The sequence below is a fragment of the Nicotiana tabacum genome, chromosome 16 (assembly GCF_000715075.1).
Source record: "Nicotiana tabacum cultivar K326 chromosome 16, ASM71507v2, whole genome shotgun sequence".
Lineage (NCBI taxonomy): Eukaryota > Viridiplantae > Streptophyta > Magnoliopsida > Solanales > Solanaceae > Nicotiana > Nicotiana tabacum.
Window position 1 is genome coordinate 167,387,494 of NC_134095.1, and position 13,192 is coordinate 167,400,685.

At 36.1% G+C, this 13,192-nt stretch overlaps 1 protein-coding gene across 3 annotated transcripts; it reads right to left on the reverse strand.

Moving 5' to 3' along the window:
* Nucleotides 1–493: 493 nt before the first annotated feature.
* Nucleotides 494–11,400, reverse strand: LOC107795370 (phosphatidylinositol 3-kinase, root isoform). Of its 3 annotated transcripts, XM_016617994.2 has the most exons (18): nucleotides 11,184–11,400; nucleotides 10,210–10,309; nucleotides 9,977–10,073; nucleotides 9,388–9,546; nucleotides 9,076–9,285; nucleotides 7,852–8,030; nucleotides 7,126–7,273; nucleotides 6,090–6,185; nucleotides 5,379–5,514; nucleotides 5,149–5,270; nucleotides 3,445–3,639; nucleotides 3,159–3,329; nucleotides 2,679–2,816; nucleotides 2,217–2,371; nucleotides 1,666–1,809; nucleotides 1,356–1,503; nucleotides 1,070–1,255; nucleotides 494–703 (listed from the first exon to the last, which is right to left on the reverse strand). In XM_016617994.2, the coding sequence occupies exons 1-17, from the start codon at nucleotides 11,293–11,295 to the stop codon at nucleotides 1,118–1,120; spliced, it is 2,448 nt and encodes an 815-aa protein (XP_016473480.1). In that variant the 5' UTR covers nucleotides 11,296–11,400; the 3' UTR covers nucleotides 494–703; nucleotides 1,070–1,117.
* Nucleotides 11,401–13,192: the final 1,792 nt, after the last annotated feature.

The following is a 13,192-nucleotide window of genomic DNA, read 5'->3' on the forward strand; positions in this document are numbered from 1 at the left end:
TCCGGTGTTCGAGTTACAAAAGAGTCGTAATTATCCAGTGAGACAACATCTAAATAATTACACACCCATATATATTTATTTATTTTAATTTTTTTTTTAAAAAGATGGCCCCTACTATGCCAAATATTATGGTCCAACCACAAGGAATGCATAAGTTCATTTGAACATTGATCTGAGAGAATGAAAAAGACAGCCAATTATTCTACATTGAAACTCTAAAAAAAGCCAGCCCAAACCACTAAGCTCTCACTATGCACGAAGTCCTGGAAAGGGCCGGACCACAAGGGTCTATCGTACGCAGTCATACCCTGCATTTCTGCAAGAGACTGTTTCCATGGCTTGAAGCCTTGAACCCGTGACCTCTTGGTCACACGACAACAACTTAAGTTACACCAAGGCTTGAACATGTGACCTCCTGGTTAATCAATTATTCTACATGAAACACTGAATTTCACTAAAAGGATTTGAAAGAGAATGAAAAGTATAGCCAGTATTTCCACATGAAAGCTTGAATTTCATTTAACCTGCTTTATATGATTATATCTGCTTTTGCTAAAATACAAACAGAAAGCTAAAATAAGTTAACATGAACATTATGTATAGTTATAGCAATGTAAGGTTAGTTCAACTGTACAAATACAACACGAGTACATGTTCTCATATGCATCATTTCCGTTCTGCAGCAGCGAACTTATCAGCCAACCTGAAACAAGTGATACCGTTGGTATTTGCACAAGAAACCAAGTAATACATGATATTGTCTGAGCACCAATTATTCTACTTAATGAGAATACCAAAAGATTGCAAGTCACTTCAAGTTTCCAAATGAGGTCTGTAATACCCTCATGTTAAGGGTAGCGAAAGGAGCCAATGATGAATTATTAACATGTGACTATGTATTCCACAACCAATAAAGGCCTGGCAAGCACAAACTTAAAAAACCCAGAGAAGCTCACTAGCTGAACCAGGACCCAGCCAACGACACACTACAACAAGTATTGTGGCGTACCAAATATGGATAGCTTTAGGAAACTAGGTCTGATTTAGGGGAAAATTTCGCTGTCTTTACCTTAATTTAGAGGATGCTCTTTGAACGAAATGAACTTTCACCCATAACTCAACGCCAGTACTGGGCCCAACGGTGAATTGTCTCAACCATTTGTGGAAATAATGCACTGACACTTTCATTAATAAGATCCTGAAAGAAGTGAATGCATTCCTCGTCGTCCAAGTCTAACCGAAACTTCTCTTGAAGCTAATAAACATAAAGAGTTAAGTCAGAAGAGGGAAATAAGAGGAGTGATCTAAATGAACATGAGAGCCTGTAGAACACATAAGCAAATAGACACAGCAACCTTAAGAATGCCCTTCTCAGGATCAGAAGCTATGTCAGGAATATTGGAACCGGCCATCAAATGAAACAAATTTAATATGAGGTTGCTTGATTTTCGGAGAATGTTGTATGCTTCACAACAATAGGATTTGAACCTGGTGTAGTACTGGCTGCAAGAAAAGAAGAGGACAATTTAATATTGCTTTTCAAGTTTCATCAACACTTTCCAATGCCTGCAGAGGATTTATAAATGGAAACTTCCAAATCAGGATGAACTTGACAAAACTCAGTTTGGATCTTGAGACAGGTCACTTCAAAGCAAAATTAGGTACCTTTCTGCTCCACCCATAGCTTCAACCATTTCTTTGCAAAGCTTCATGGGCGGTGGAAAGGGCTTAGGATCTCGACCTAAAATGAAACCAAAATCAACATGGAAAAGGCGCCCATCATCTCTTAGCAGAAGATTGTCAAGATGCCTGCATATCAGAAACATGATTATTATAGATCCAGTTAAAAAGAAACATATCACTTCAAATAAGCATGGTAATGGATATTAGGGAACCAATGAGATCAAACTTAATTGCTAATTTCAGTTTTTATCATTAGAAGCTTCATAAGAAACTGTGACTTGCCCTCAAAGAAACACATGTCTACAATTACACGGTAGTGATATTCTCTAAACTTGACCGAGATTAAGTTAGAAGTAATTGACTTAGCGCCAAATTAGCTGTCAAATTATTTTATCTGTCTAAACTTATCATTCAAGACCACGGATTTTAAGATTACCACAAATCCTGCACCACATTATCTAGAACTTACAATGACACATCAATAGTGAAACGAAAAGGAAAGAGGGAAGCAAGAATTCCAAGTTAATAGTCACCTGTCCCCGATGCCCAATATGTACGTGATGACGGAGTAACCAGCACAGCTTTTTATAAATGTCTCAAGACATGTAGATGTAATACCAAATGGTCCATTTTCATCAGGATGAAACTTCTGCAAGTAGCTTACAATGCTTCGATGTTCTGAAATAATCTGATAAAATAAACTAAGAGTAAATTTAGTGCAGTTTAATATAATGTTTGTATGCAGAAACTTTTTAAGAATAAAATTCAAATTGAAAATACACTAGCTCATCTATAATTCCATTAAAGAGTCATAAAAAAAAGCACAAGACGAGTGACGTAACGTAGACTATGATGCCATTGACATTAAGCACGACCATGCTCTTGAAGCTTTAAATGTACAAAGGACTCGAGACTCTAACAGAAGTAATTCATCTTAAATGCAGAAGTTTGAGAGTTGCCTCTTAGTGCTTTTACTGTCATTATAGGTTACATACCTGTGCCAACGGCTTAGAGGGGATAAATTCCAGCATGCCCTCATCATGTCCAGTTGCCAATACTCTGTATGGAGTCAAATGCAAATCAAGGTTCTCCAATTTGAGCAATCGATCCATAAGTGATACCATTTGGACAACCTGCAAGACTTAGAAGTCAGTGTGTTGTGTCTTCAAACAGGATCACTAGAGGCAGGAGACAGTTGCCCACCCATCAGTTTTCTTTTTCTCTCAGAAACTTCCTTTTTTTTAAAAAAAATCTTACAATATTTAGTTGGCTCCTCATGAATTTGAAACTAATTCTGATGCCAAAAACTGAAGGCAAGTTATGCCTCTATCTGTAAATCTCATTTCCTTTCTCATGTGAAAGTTGGGAGAAAAGAGAACTTGTCCCCTCGAGGAGACAGACCAAAGCACATCACAAACAAACCCAATGTTTCTAAATGGTTACAGCAAAAGCAATGTACAACATCAAGCATATACCAGCTGATCTTGTCGAAGATCATCTCCTTTTTTAAATATGATCTTGCAACATCCACCATTTGCTGTTCGAAATGCCAACCGTAATGGATGTAATGCACTTTTAAATATTGAAGACTCTGACGGGATGATCCCTGTGATCAATAGATCAGGGGCAAGAGGAGACCGAATCGGCTGCAAAGCATCAATGATCAGCATATTATGGTTTCAGAAATTTAAATGCAATATACATGTATTATAGACGTTTACAGATTTAATGACAGGCGAACCAGTTGAAAAATGTAATTACCTCGTCAAAATAAGTGAGCTCGCTGAGGAGGCCAGACAGAAGATGTCTAAGCTTTTCAATCTTCTTTTGTGTGCCACCACGGACATTTCTTACATCTCTCATTATAGAGCATAACTGAGCAGTCAATTCAGTCTGGCGCACTAAGCTCTGCCACAACTTAAAGCCATCTTCATCTCCACTTGCACCAGCCCCCAACTATTATGACATATATGCAGTCAGTAGCCAACACAAGCAACAAAGAATAGAGAGTGAAAGAGACCACAGAGCACACTGCTGTTTTCCCCAAATGTTATCATATCTGCTCTACCCATGGCAACTTATTCATTGGGACCTTAGCCAACAATTCAAGTTTTAAATTTAATCTCGATTTCCCCATTTCCCTTCAAGGAGACAACAGTTCAAGTTTTCAATTATAACGCCAATTTCCCCTGGAGACCAAGCTTTTCCCCCTAATTCCGAAACTGGAAAAGGATCACAAGAACTGACCTTCAAATTTATCCTAAAGCTAAATTTCCCTCCAAAGTTTTTTATATTAGTCAAAAATTAATAAACGCCAAGTTTATATCTGTACTGACCTTCAAATTTATCCTAAAGCTAAATTTCCCTCCAAAGTTTTTTTATGTGTCAAAAATTAATAAAAACCAAGTTGGTATCCAAAATTATTTACAAGATATGCATGTGACTCTGCTTGAGTCATACATTGTCTTCCACCAGTTTGACCAACTATTCATTTTTTTTTGGATAAGGTTGACCAACTATTCATACATCATGTTATTTTATCCATATGAAAAAAATACCAGTGAAAAAAGATCTCTTAATGCTTTCTAGATCATTCTCACAATATGTATCCGTGTATTGCGTATATATGGTTTCTAGATATTCAGGAGAGGGTGGGCGTTGATCCCATGGACAATAATATGCGGGAAGCGAGGCTTATATGGTTCGGGCACGTGCGGAGGAGAAGCCTAGATGCCCCAGTTAGGAGGTGCGAGCAGTTGGCTTTGGCAGGTGCGAGAAGAGGTAGAGGGCGGCCTAAGAAGTATTGGGGCGAGGTGATCAGGCAGGACATGGCGCGGCTTCAGATTTCCGAGGACATGGCTCTTGATAGGGACATGTGGTGGTCGAGCATTAGGGTTGTAGGCTAGGGGGTAGTCGAACGTTTTTCCCTCTTTGTACCGGATAGTCCGATAGAGTTTTGTCTAGGTCTGTTAGCGGTCTATGTTGTGTTCACACTATTTTTTTTGTTTTGCATAGTATTGTGTTATTGCCCATCCACATATTTGCTGTCTCTTACAACACTGTTATAATTTTTCTGGTTTCTTTTGTTGTTACGGACCTATTCTTTTGCTTCTTTTCTGATATTATTGTCTCTTCTGTCGAGCTAAGGGTCTCGCAGAAGCAGCCTTTCTAACCTTCCGGGATAGTGGTAAGGTCTGCGTACACTCTACCCTCTCTAGACCCCACTAGTGGGGTTTTACTGGTGTATTGTTGTTGTTGTTGTAGTATATAACATATACACATTTACATATACATATATATATATATATATATCGTTGAAATGTCAAAACCAAGGAAGTTTTAAAACTAGCATCTCACTCCATTCAGAGTTCTTTTTAATATACCTATCTATATTCAGACAAATATGATAACAAGATAATATAAGTAGCCTATCTAATGACTAATGAAATAATAACTGGCTCCGACCTTCAACATGCTTTCTTCCAGAATCTCATAGGTACAATAAAAGCGTTTTGCATATGCAGGATCATGAAGTTCCACTGCTACAAACCACCGGAGAAAGCTTGCCAACTCAACATTCCTTAATGCTGCAAAAAAATACAAAAAACGAAATGGTTACCTGCTTATCCTATAAGTGGGCCATGGATCTTCACGTTGCACCTAGAAAACTTTGATGTATATTACAGTAAGCATACACCGTTGCACAAGGAAATGAGAAAGGCGAGATTTGTCCGAGCGCTCAAAACGAAGAGCTTGAACCAACTGAAGGAGGTAGCACTGAAGCTCTTCATCATCAGCTCTTTCAAGAACGCTAACGGCATAGGCACGGACCTGTCATAGTATTTCAAATTAGAACTCCTTCAAATCAGGATAAGATGTGAAGTTTAAGAAGTAAAATAGCTGGTGATGATAGAAAAACAGCAAAAAGAAAAAAAAAAGATATACCTGAAATGGCTTGAGACATACAACATCAATTATCGTTTAAATGAAGAAAAAAAACATAAATAACCACGATAGAGGCCTTTTATGAAAAAGATTTCCATTTCCAGAAACTATTAAGACCAGTGGAGAAGCAAGTAGTATCTAAGTTTACTACCAACGCTCAGCAACTTCATCAAGGACCAACAGCCTACGCAAGTTTGTTCTCTCTAAACAGTTTCTTTTCTTTCCTTTTGTTACAATTGCATGCTCGTAGCCACCTGGTAGAGATTTCAAGAACCTTGACTTGGAAGGCAGCATATTTAAGGTCAAGATATCTCCAAAGAAACTCCCTGTCTCAAACCTGTAGAATTTCTGGAACTATATTTCTTGGATGATACTCTTGTAAGTAACTACTTCTGAGCACACATGATAAAAGCAGATTTCCTGTAAATTTTCACTTGCAAGTATCAATGTCCAACTCTTACCTCTTCACTCTCAAAGACGGGAGATAAAAGCTCCAATGCATCACATAAGTCAATTGATTCCCACTTGTGCATCAGTTCTAAGGCTTGCTTTGCTTCCTGCATAAAAATTCAAATTTTGTCCTTGAACTTGATTTAACTTGGTTCATCAAAGCAGTATTTGTACACAAAGCAAATATCCAAGGTCTAAAATACTACTCAGAAAACTTCCACAAAATTGATGTAATTATCTTTTCCAAACAGAGAAAAATTTGAGTAACTCAGATAAACATAAGGATTATCAAACAAATAAATGATAAGTGGAAGCCTTAATCAGAAGAGATCAAATAAGAAGTGCATATCTTGATCAGATGATGGCATCTCCTCCTTGAGACTGTATATCTCGGGCTTAACTGAAACAACTAGGGGTTATGTCGAGTATTTTCTCAAACAGTATAATCTTTTTTGAGGTCTAAGGATTTTATCAGAAGCTGTCTTTAGAGAGATTCCTTCTGGAGAAGTACTGAAATAATGCAGACAGTTTGCAGTTGGTGTTCAACGAGCCGACATCTATCCCTATATGTCTCTTCTCTATTTCATTTTTTTATTTTTACTGATAGTAAACTCAATGTATGTGAAAGCACAACCGGTCCTAAACCCGAATAAGTGAGGGTTACAGAAGATTAACAGCCAGCATAGGAATAGTCTAATTAAGATGAATCCTCCAAATAGTAAAGATATCTGGAATAGAGTGAAATGAGTATAGAGAATACATATAGCCAATCCGAACCAGATTGAGGGAGAGTTGATTGATATATAGTGTCATTTGCTAGCCCGCTGCTTCCTAATGCCAAGCATTTTCGACAATGGAACATATATAGATCCAAAAACAAGAAGAGGAAGAATAAAATTGTCACTACTTGAATTCTCTTTTCTCCTTCCCTTTTTTGTTTTTATTGGAGTGGGATAATCAAGGACTATTCTGTTCTTCAGCTTCAGTTATTGGGTTTTAGAAAGGAGAGAAAGGTGATTTAAATGAAAGAGAGGCCCTGTTTTATACCTGGACATCGCTCCATTCAACACATCGAAGAAACTTAGTCAGAGCCCGTTTCTCAGACATCAAGGAAAAACGGAATTTCCAAAGCAGCTGCCTCTCGTCTCCACTCAAATTTATCGTTGGAGGGTACTTCAAAATTCTTTGTATTGACCTAATAGTCATGCAATACACAACTAGTTACATTCATACAAATTTTAAATAAAAAAGAAAAACAAGAAACACAAAAAGAAAAGAGAAAGAAATTGAATGTAGAGAAACATTAAGGATCACGGCATCAGCAAATAGCATATTATAAAAATTGTACAAACAGAAGGCATCAAGATAAGTTACTGAATCTGAACAAGCTACAGAAATAAGCATAGAAGAAGAAATTAGAGAGAAATGGAAAAGAGAATGGAAGGATAACCCTGTTTCTAAGGTTTAGTGATTAGGATAAAAAGATCAAGGTTCTTTGATTGCTAAAAATCTGACTAAACTACACAATGCATTATTGAACATCCACACCCAGACCTAATTGAGACAAGTGGTCTCCAACAATGGTGGAGACAGAAAAGAAATTGACGGATTAGAAAAGAGAACACAAAGTTTAAAAAAAAAGGTTATAGGTGTGGATTCAGTGGAATGAGTACAAAGGATTCATATAGCCGGCTCCAACTAATTTGCCATGAGGCATAGTTGATTGATTAATTGATTGATTGAAAAAGGTTAAAAAAAATTGGTTTGTCTTACTTTCTTTCTGTAGAACTTGGTTTAAGATCTCGGTCAATGATGCCACGATTTAAGCTCCTAGCAAGCTTTAGTTGTTTGTGCTCAGAGGGATTTATTTTTCCCACCTCTGGATCGTAGACGGTAACCAGTTCATTCGTTGAAGCAATAGGCGACGGTAATAAGAAGTTTGCTCCTGATTCCTACACAATAAGGCAACAAAATCAACATATTGCACTTCATCGGAAAAATACCATGCTATAACACTACGCGTTGATAGTCACGAGCACATTTGGCACCAGATATTAGGCTAAAGAAAATGCTACCATGAACTCTTTTAGTACCAGAAATCAGTTGGCAAAAAAGTCTGGTGACAACAAGGTAACTAAACCTAGAAAACAAACTCTGGCAAAAATGTTCTCACATTGGGACCCTGCTGATTTTCTTTATCTCATCTTTATTTTAGTGGGAAGTAGCAGGTACCTCATGGAGTTAGTCGAGGTGTGTGCAAGCTGGCCCAGACACCACAGTTTAAAAAAAATCCCTTATGATTTTGTTATATTTATTGGGTGTAATTGAAGGACAACATTACAAATTTTCCTACCATGCTCCCTTAGTTGTGTTGTGCTTACTTTTCATCTATAGCAGTGAACTATTCTCATCTTTTATTCTCTGCAAAAACAAGCAACGCGAGAAGTTGTCACGCCCCACAGAATTTCAATTTTTTCCGAGGTGCTTCCTATTCTATGTTTATCAAAATTATATGACATACGTGTAGAAAAGAGTGGAATGCTTGATTTTGATATTTGGAAAGTGATACGAATGAGTAAGAATGATTTGGGCATGAAACATGGCTTGAAGGGATTGATTTAAGGTTAAAAGTTAGGAGAGGAACCCAGGTAGGTCATACTATAGCGCCCCTACCGTGTGCCCAAGATAAGTTTTTGAGTTGGGGAAAAAGGCCGGTAGCACACTTGGCGCACAGTTACCGTGTGCAGCCCTTTAGATATTGATCATGACAGAAATAAGCTGTACAAAATCTTCAACAGGAACAATACTTATGAAAAAAAAGAAGTAATCTTCTATGGGAACAGTGAAATAAAAGGAGGAAAGTTAGAAATCCAACAAATACTTGATGAATAAGAAGAAAGATTAGCTGGCAAATCATAAACCATATGTAATAACTAGAAGAGCTTCAAGAAAATTAAAATAAAACGGATATAACACTACATACTGATAAAGAGATACCTGGAAGACAACTCGGTGTTCAAAACTGCAAAAATCAATAACCAGATATAAATGAGAACTTCCATTTTGACTATTTTCAGACTCCTTAATTTTCTCCATAGCTTTAAATGCAAGGCGGTCCAGCCAATCAACTCGCTGAATCTGCCCCCTCTCGTACTTATTGACCAGTTTTTCCAAACGCTCCAACTCCCCACGTTCTTCCTTGGGGACCTAATGGAAGTCAACCTTGGTGAGCAAGTAGAAAATTTTCCACAGCAAGTCTCTTGCGAACAATATGGAAACCATGAAGCTAAGCTAAAGTTCAAAAGAAACCTTTCCAGGTGTAGTTGTATTAATGGATCCATCTGCCTCTTTGCCTGACCAAAGCCTAAGCTTATGCTTTCCTGTCTTTAGCTGCTTTTTCATGTTGAAGAGATGAATGGTCGCCCCACCAATCAATCCCTCACCTTTCCCACAAGAAACATCCCAAACCTTTAAGTGAAAGGAGAAACCCAAATTAACCATATTAACTAACTTAGTCGAACAAGAAAGAACTGTTGGCAAATGTCGTTGACCGCAGGATTAGACCCAAAGAAATCTGAATTTTGAAATTCTCTTCAATCTTAATTTAGTAGATTTGGTGTTCCTCTTTAATGCAAAAAAGAAAGAAACACGAGTTCTTCGTACAGATAGGGCATAACAAGTACATGTAGGAAAAGCGGATATACTCAAGGTCTCACTTTCCCAAACAAACAAATCTGCACAACACTACGGACACGAAACAAAGTTAAGAGACACATATTAAGATGGTTACTAAATAAACTCAACAGAACATTGAGGTTTGGATTAAAGAACTACTAACAAATAGTAAATCATCTTTTTTATAGCTGAAAGGAAGATAATCAATATGCTCTCGACTCACTGTAAATGCCAGTTGTGAATTTGCAGTTAAGTCTCTATACTTTGTACTCATTGTGATAAGTTCATTCCAGCAAAACGATGGACCTCTTGATTCCAGCCTGCCCACGGAAAGGTTCTCAATTAATAATTAAGAAATTACTTTACAAACTTACAATTTGGAAACACTACTCTTTCAACTCCAATTTCCATTGTAGTTAAATTAGAAACTGTCAAACACATTGTCCTAAATGAAACCTTGTTCTCATGGAAAGCCCAAAGGGAGCACCATCTATATACAATGTACTCTCCACATATAGCTCTGGCTTTTTCTCCTCCGTTGTAGAATCAACATTATCTACACATATTAAAAGGAAAGAAAATTTGTAAATGCAGAGGTCAAACAACTGTAGTAACACAACACTGTCAGCCCATGATCGCCTCTTCACTTGATTTAACAACGATCCTCTCAGCTTAATGCAAAATTGGCTAGCCTACTACTACTCCCTCCGTCCCCTGTTATGTGACACACTTTCATTTTTAGACTGTCCGGAAAAGAATGATACTTTTCTCTTTTTTGAAACAATTTGATCTTAGAATTCTCACAGCAATGTCATGACATGTTTCAGACTTTTCAAAAGCCTTTATTTCTTTCTTAAAATCTATGCCCAGTCAAACGCTTGACATAAAATGGAATGGATGGAACTACGAAGGGAGTACAAATTAGCTAAAAAATCGAGCTTTAACGATCCATGAAGCTAAAAATAACACAATGAGCAACTAGAGTCTAAAATCCTAGTAGGCAAAAAAGTTAAAAGAGTCTAAAACGCTTAAGCATATGGAAAGAAATCACATAGTCTTATTTGCCTACACTGGAATTTCAGACACCAGATTCTTTTTTATAACAGGAAAATCTCAAGGGCCATTGGCACACTGGTTCTAAACTGTTGGATAATAGGCCCGCCCGCCCCTCTACGCTTCTTCACTTAATTACCACGATTTTGTCTGCCTCAGGGTTCAAACCCGTGCTCCTAATTCCAGACACCAGATTTAAACATGATCATCTCAAATTAACAGAAAATTGGCTCGTATAGTACTATAATTTCTCTCAAAACACCCAAGCTTTTAACTATAAACACATAATATCACTAAATAAATAAAAAAAACTAGCTTTAACAACCGAATAAAGAGGAAATAGAAAATAAATTGTGGTAAAATAAGAGGGAATTAACCTGAATCGGAAAGCTTAGGTGATAACAATTTGCCTTCCAATTTCTCAATACGGAAAGTAACAGGAAGATTGATATCACAAGATAAGAAAAAGCGGAACTCGTTTCCGCTCATGGCTTTGATCACAAAATTGCAGAGGAATTTTTTCAAACACTTTCTGTTCTAAGCTGAGTTTTGGATTTTCGCGAGTTTTATTTTTGCCGTGTAAGCTATCAATGGGTACTGAGAGAAAATGACAAAATTGGTCCTTATGTTTTGGAGTAGACCTAAAATAGTCCCTTAAATATGCTCGTTAGCAGTTTTAATCCTTTAAGTTTGTCAAACATAAGTATTTTCGGTCTCCGACTCTCCGTCAAATATTTAGAGCCCGTTTGGACATAAGAAATTTTTTCCTTTTTTCGAATTTTTTTCCTTTTTTTTGGAAATCAGCGTTTGTTCATAAAATTTTCAATTCACTTGAATATGCATTTTAGAATTATTCGAAATTTTGAAAAACTCTAAAAATCTGTTTTTCAAAATTTTCACTCAGATTACTCACAAAACTTCAAAAATAACCCAAAATTATATTCATGTCCAAACACAACTCTAATTTTCAAATACCATTTTCACTTTTTTTTTGGAATTTTACAATTCTTATGTCCAAACGCCCACTTAACAAACTCTAATTATCAAATATTTGTATTGAACTTATATATAGTATAAGAGTATAGTGTTTAATTTTAAAATGCAAAGTTGTATATCTAAATGCAGTTAATTACAAGGGTTTATGTTTAATTATCAAATATTGAAGTATATCATTTTCTTACACTTTGAAATCATTCATATCTTTATTGTTAGCAAAGTATATTATAGTATTTACTTTTGATGATAATATAGCTCCAGTGTGGATCCTAACCCAAGTATAATCAACTAATGAAGAATAATTGTAAAGCATAATCGAAATTAGATACATAAATATGAATCAATTTCATGAAGTATTTTGACATGAAAAATTCATTCATATTAGGCTATATCTCCTTTAAGGTTAAGAAAAAATAAGACGATTTGATTAACGAAAAAAAAATTAATAGTATGAATGATCCCAAAGTATACCAAAGGGAAAACTTAAGATTTTATGTACGTATAGTAAAGGATATTATATACTCCCATTGTTTTAATTTATGTAAACCCTATCAGACTAGGTCTTCTAAAACGTGCATAGGACTAGAGCCGTCAAAATGGGCTTGGCCTGTGAGGCCAGCCCAACCCAACCCGCTACTTGGGTAAGGTTAGGTTGAGATTTTTTTAGCCCATTTAAAACTGAGGCTTATAAGCCCGGCTCAAGTCAGCTCGCTGGCCCTTGAGGCTTGATCGAGGCTGGGCCTGAGCCGGCCCGTGGGCCAAAAATTAATTATATTCAAATTTACATATTTTAAAAAAGTAAAAACTAAAAAAAAATATTAACTATAATCACATTAACCGACCTTAGATTGCTCATTTACCCTTCCATATCAACTAGAATTTATATTTTTGATATGCATGTAGTATGACAAGATTAGGTTTTCTTTTGCTTAACTAACAACGAACTAGGAAAGTTTTAAGTGGCCAATAATATTTTTTCCAAAAGAAATATTATTTTAAGTGGCCAATGATCAGTTTGGTTACTTTAATATTTTAATAATTATTAAATTGCTCTTCAGTATAGAAAAATGTCAAATTTTAATACCCCAAAAAAATTGACAATACTAGCAAATATCATGATTAAAAATTTCATGGATTATAATGATGAAATCGACAAATAATGTTTAACCTAAATTAAAAAACCTTAATATATAAACTTATTGAAGCAATTTCTGAACCTAAGAAAAGTGAAAGAAAAATACTAAAAAATATTCATGTAACATTAAAAAAAGATGAGCTAGAAATATAGAGAATTTGCATTTCAATTACAAGATTCCTTGTCAAATATCAAGATTCTTGTACACTCTAAATAAACAGAAGTCGTTCATATGATTAAGAGATTATATCACGA

Coding starts and splice junctions, on each gene's coding strand:
- LOC107795370 (XM_016617994.2), bottom strand. CDS start 11,295: ATGAGCGGAAACGAGTTCCGCTTTTTCTTATCTTGTGATATCAATCTT. Junction 9,547..9,976: donor ATTCACAACTGGCATTTACA/GTGAGTCGAGAG, acceptor TTTCACTTAAAG/GTTTGGGATGTTTCTTGTGG. Junction 5,515..6,089: donor CCGTCTTTGAGAGTGAAGAG/GTAAGAGTTGGA, acceptor ATACTATGACAG/GTCCGTGCCTATGCCGTTAG.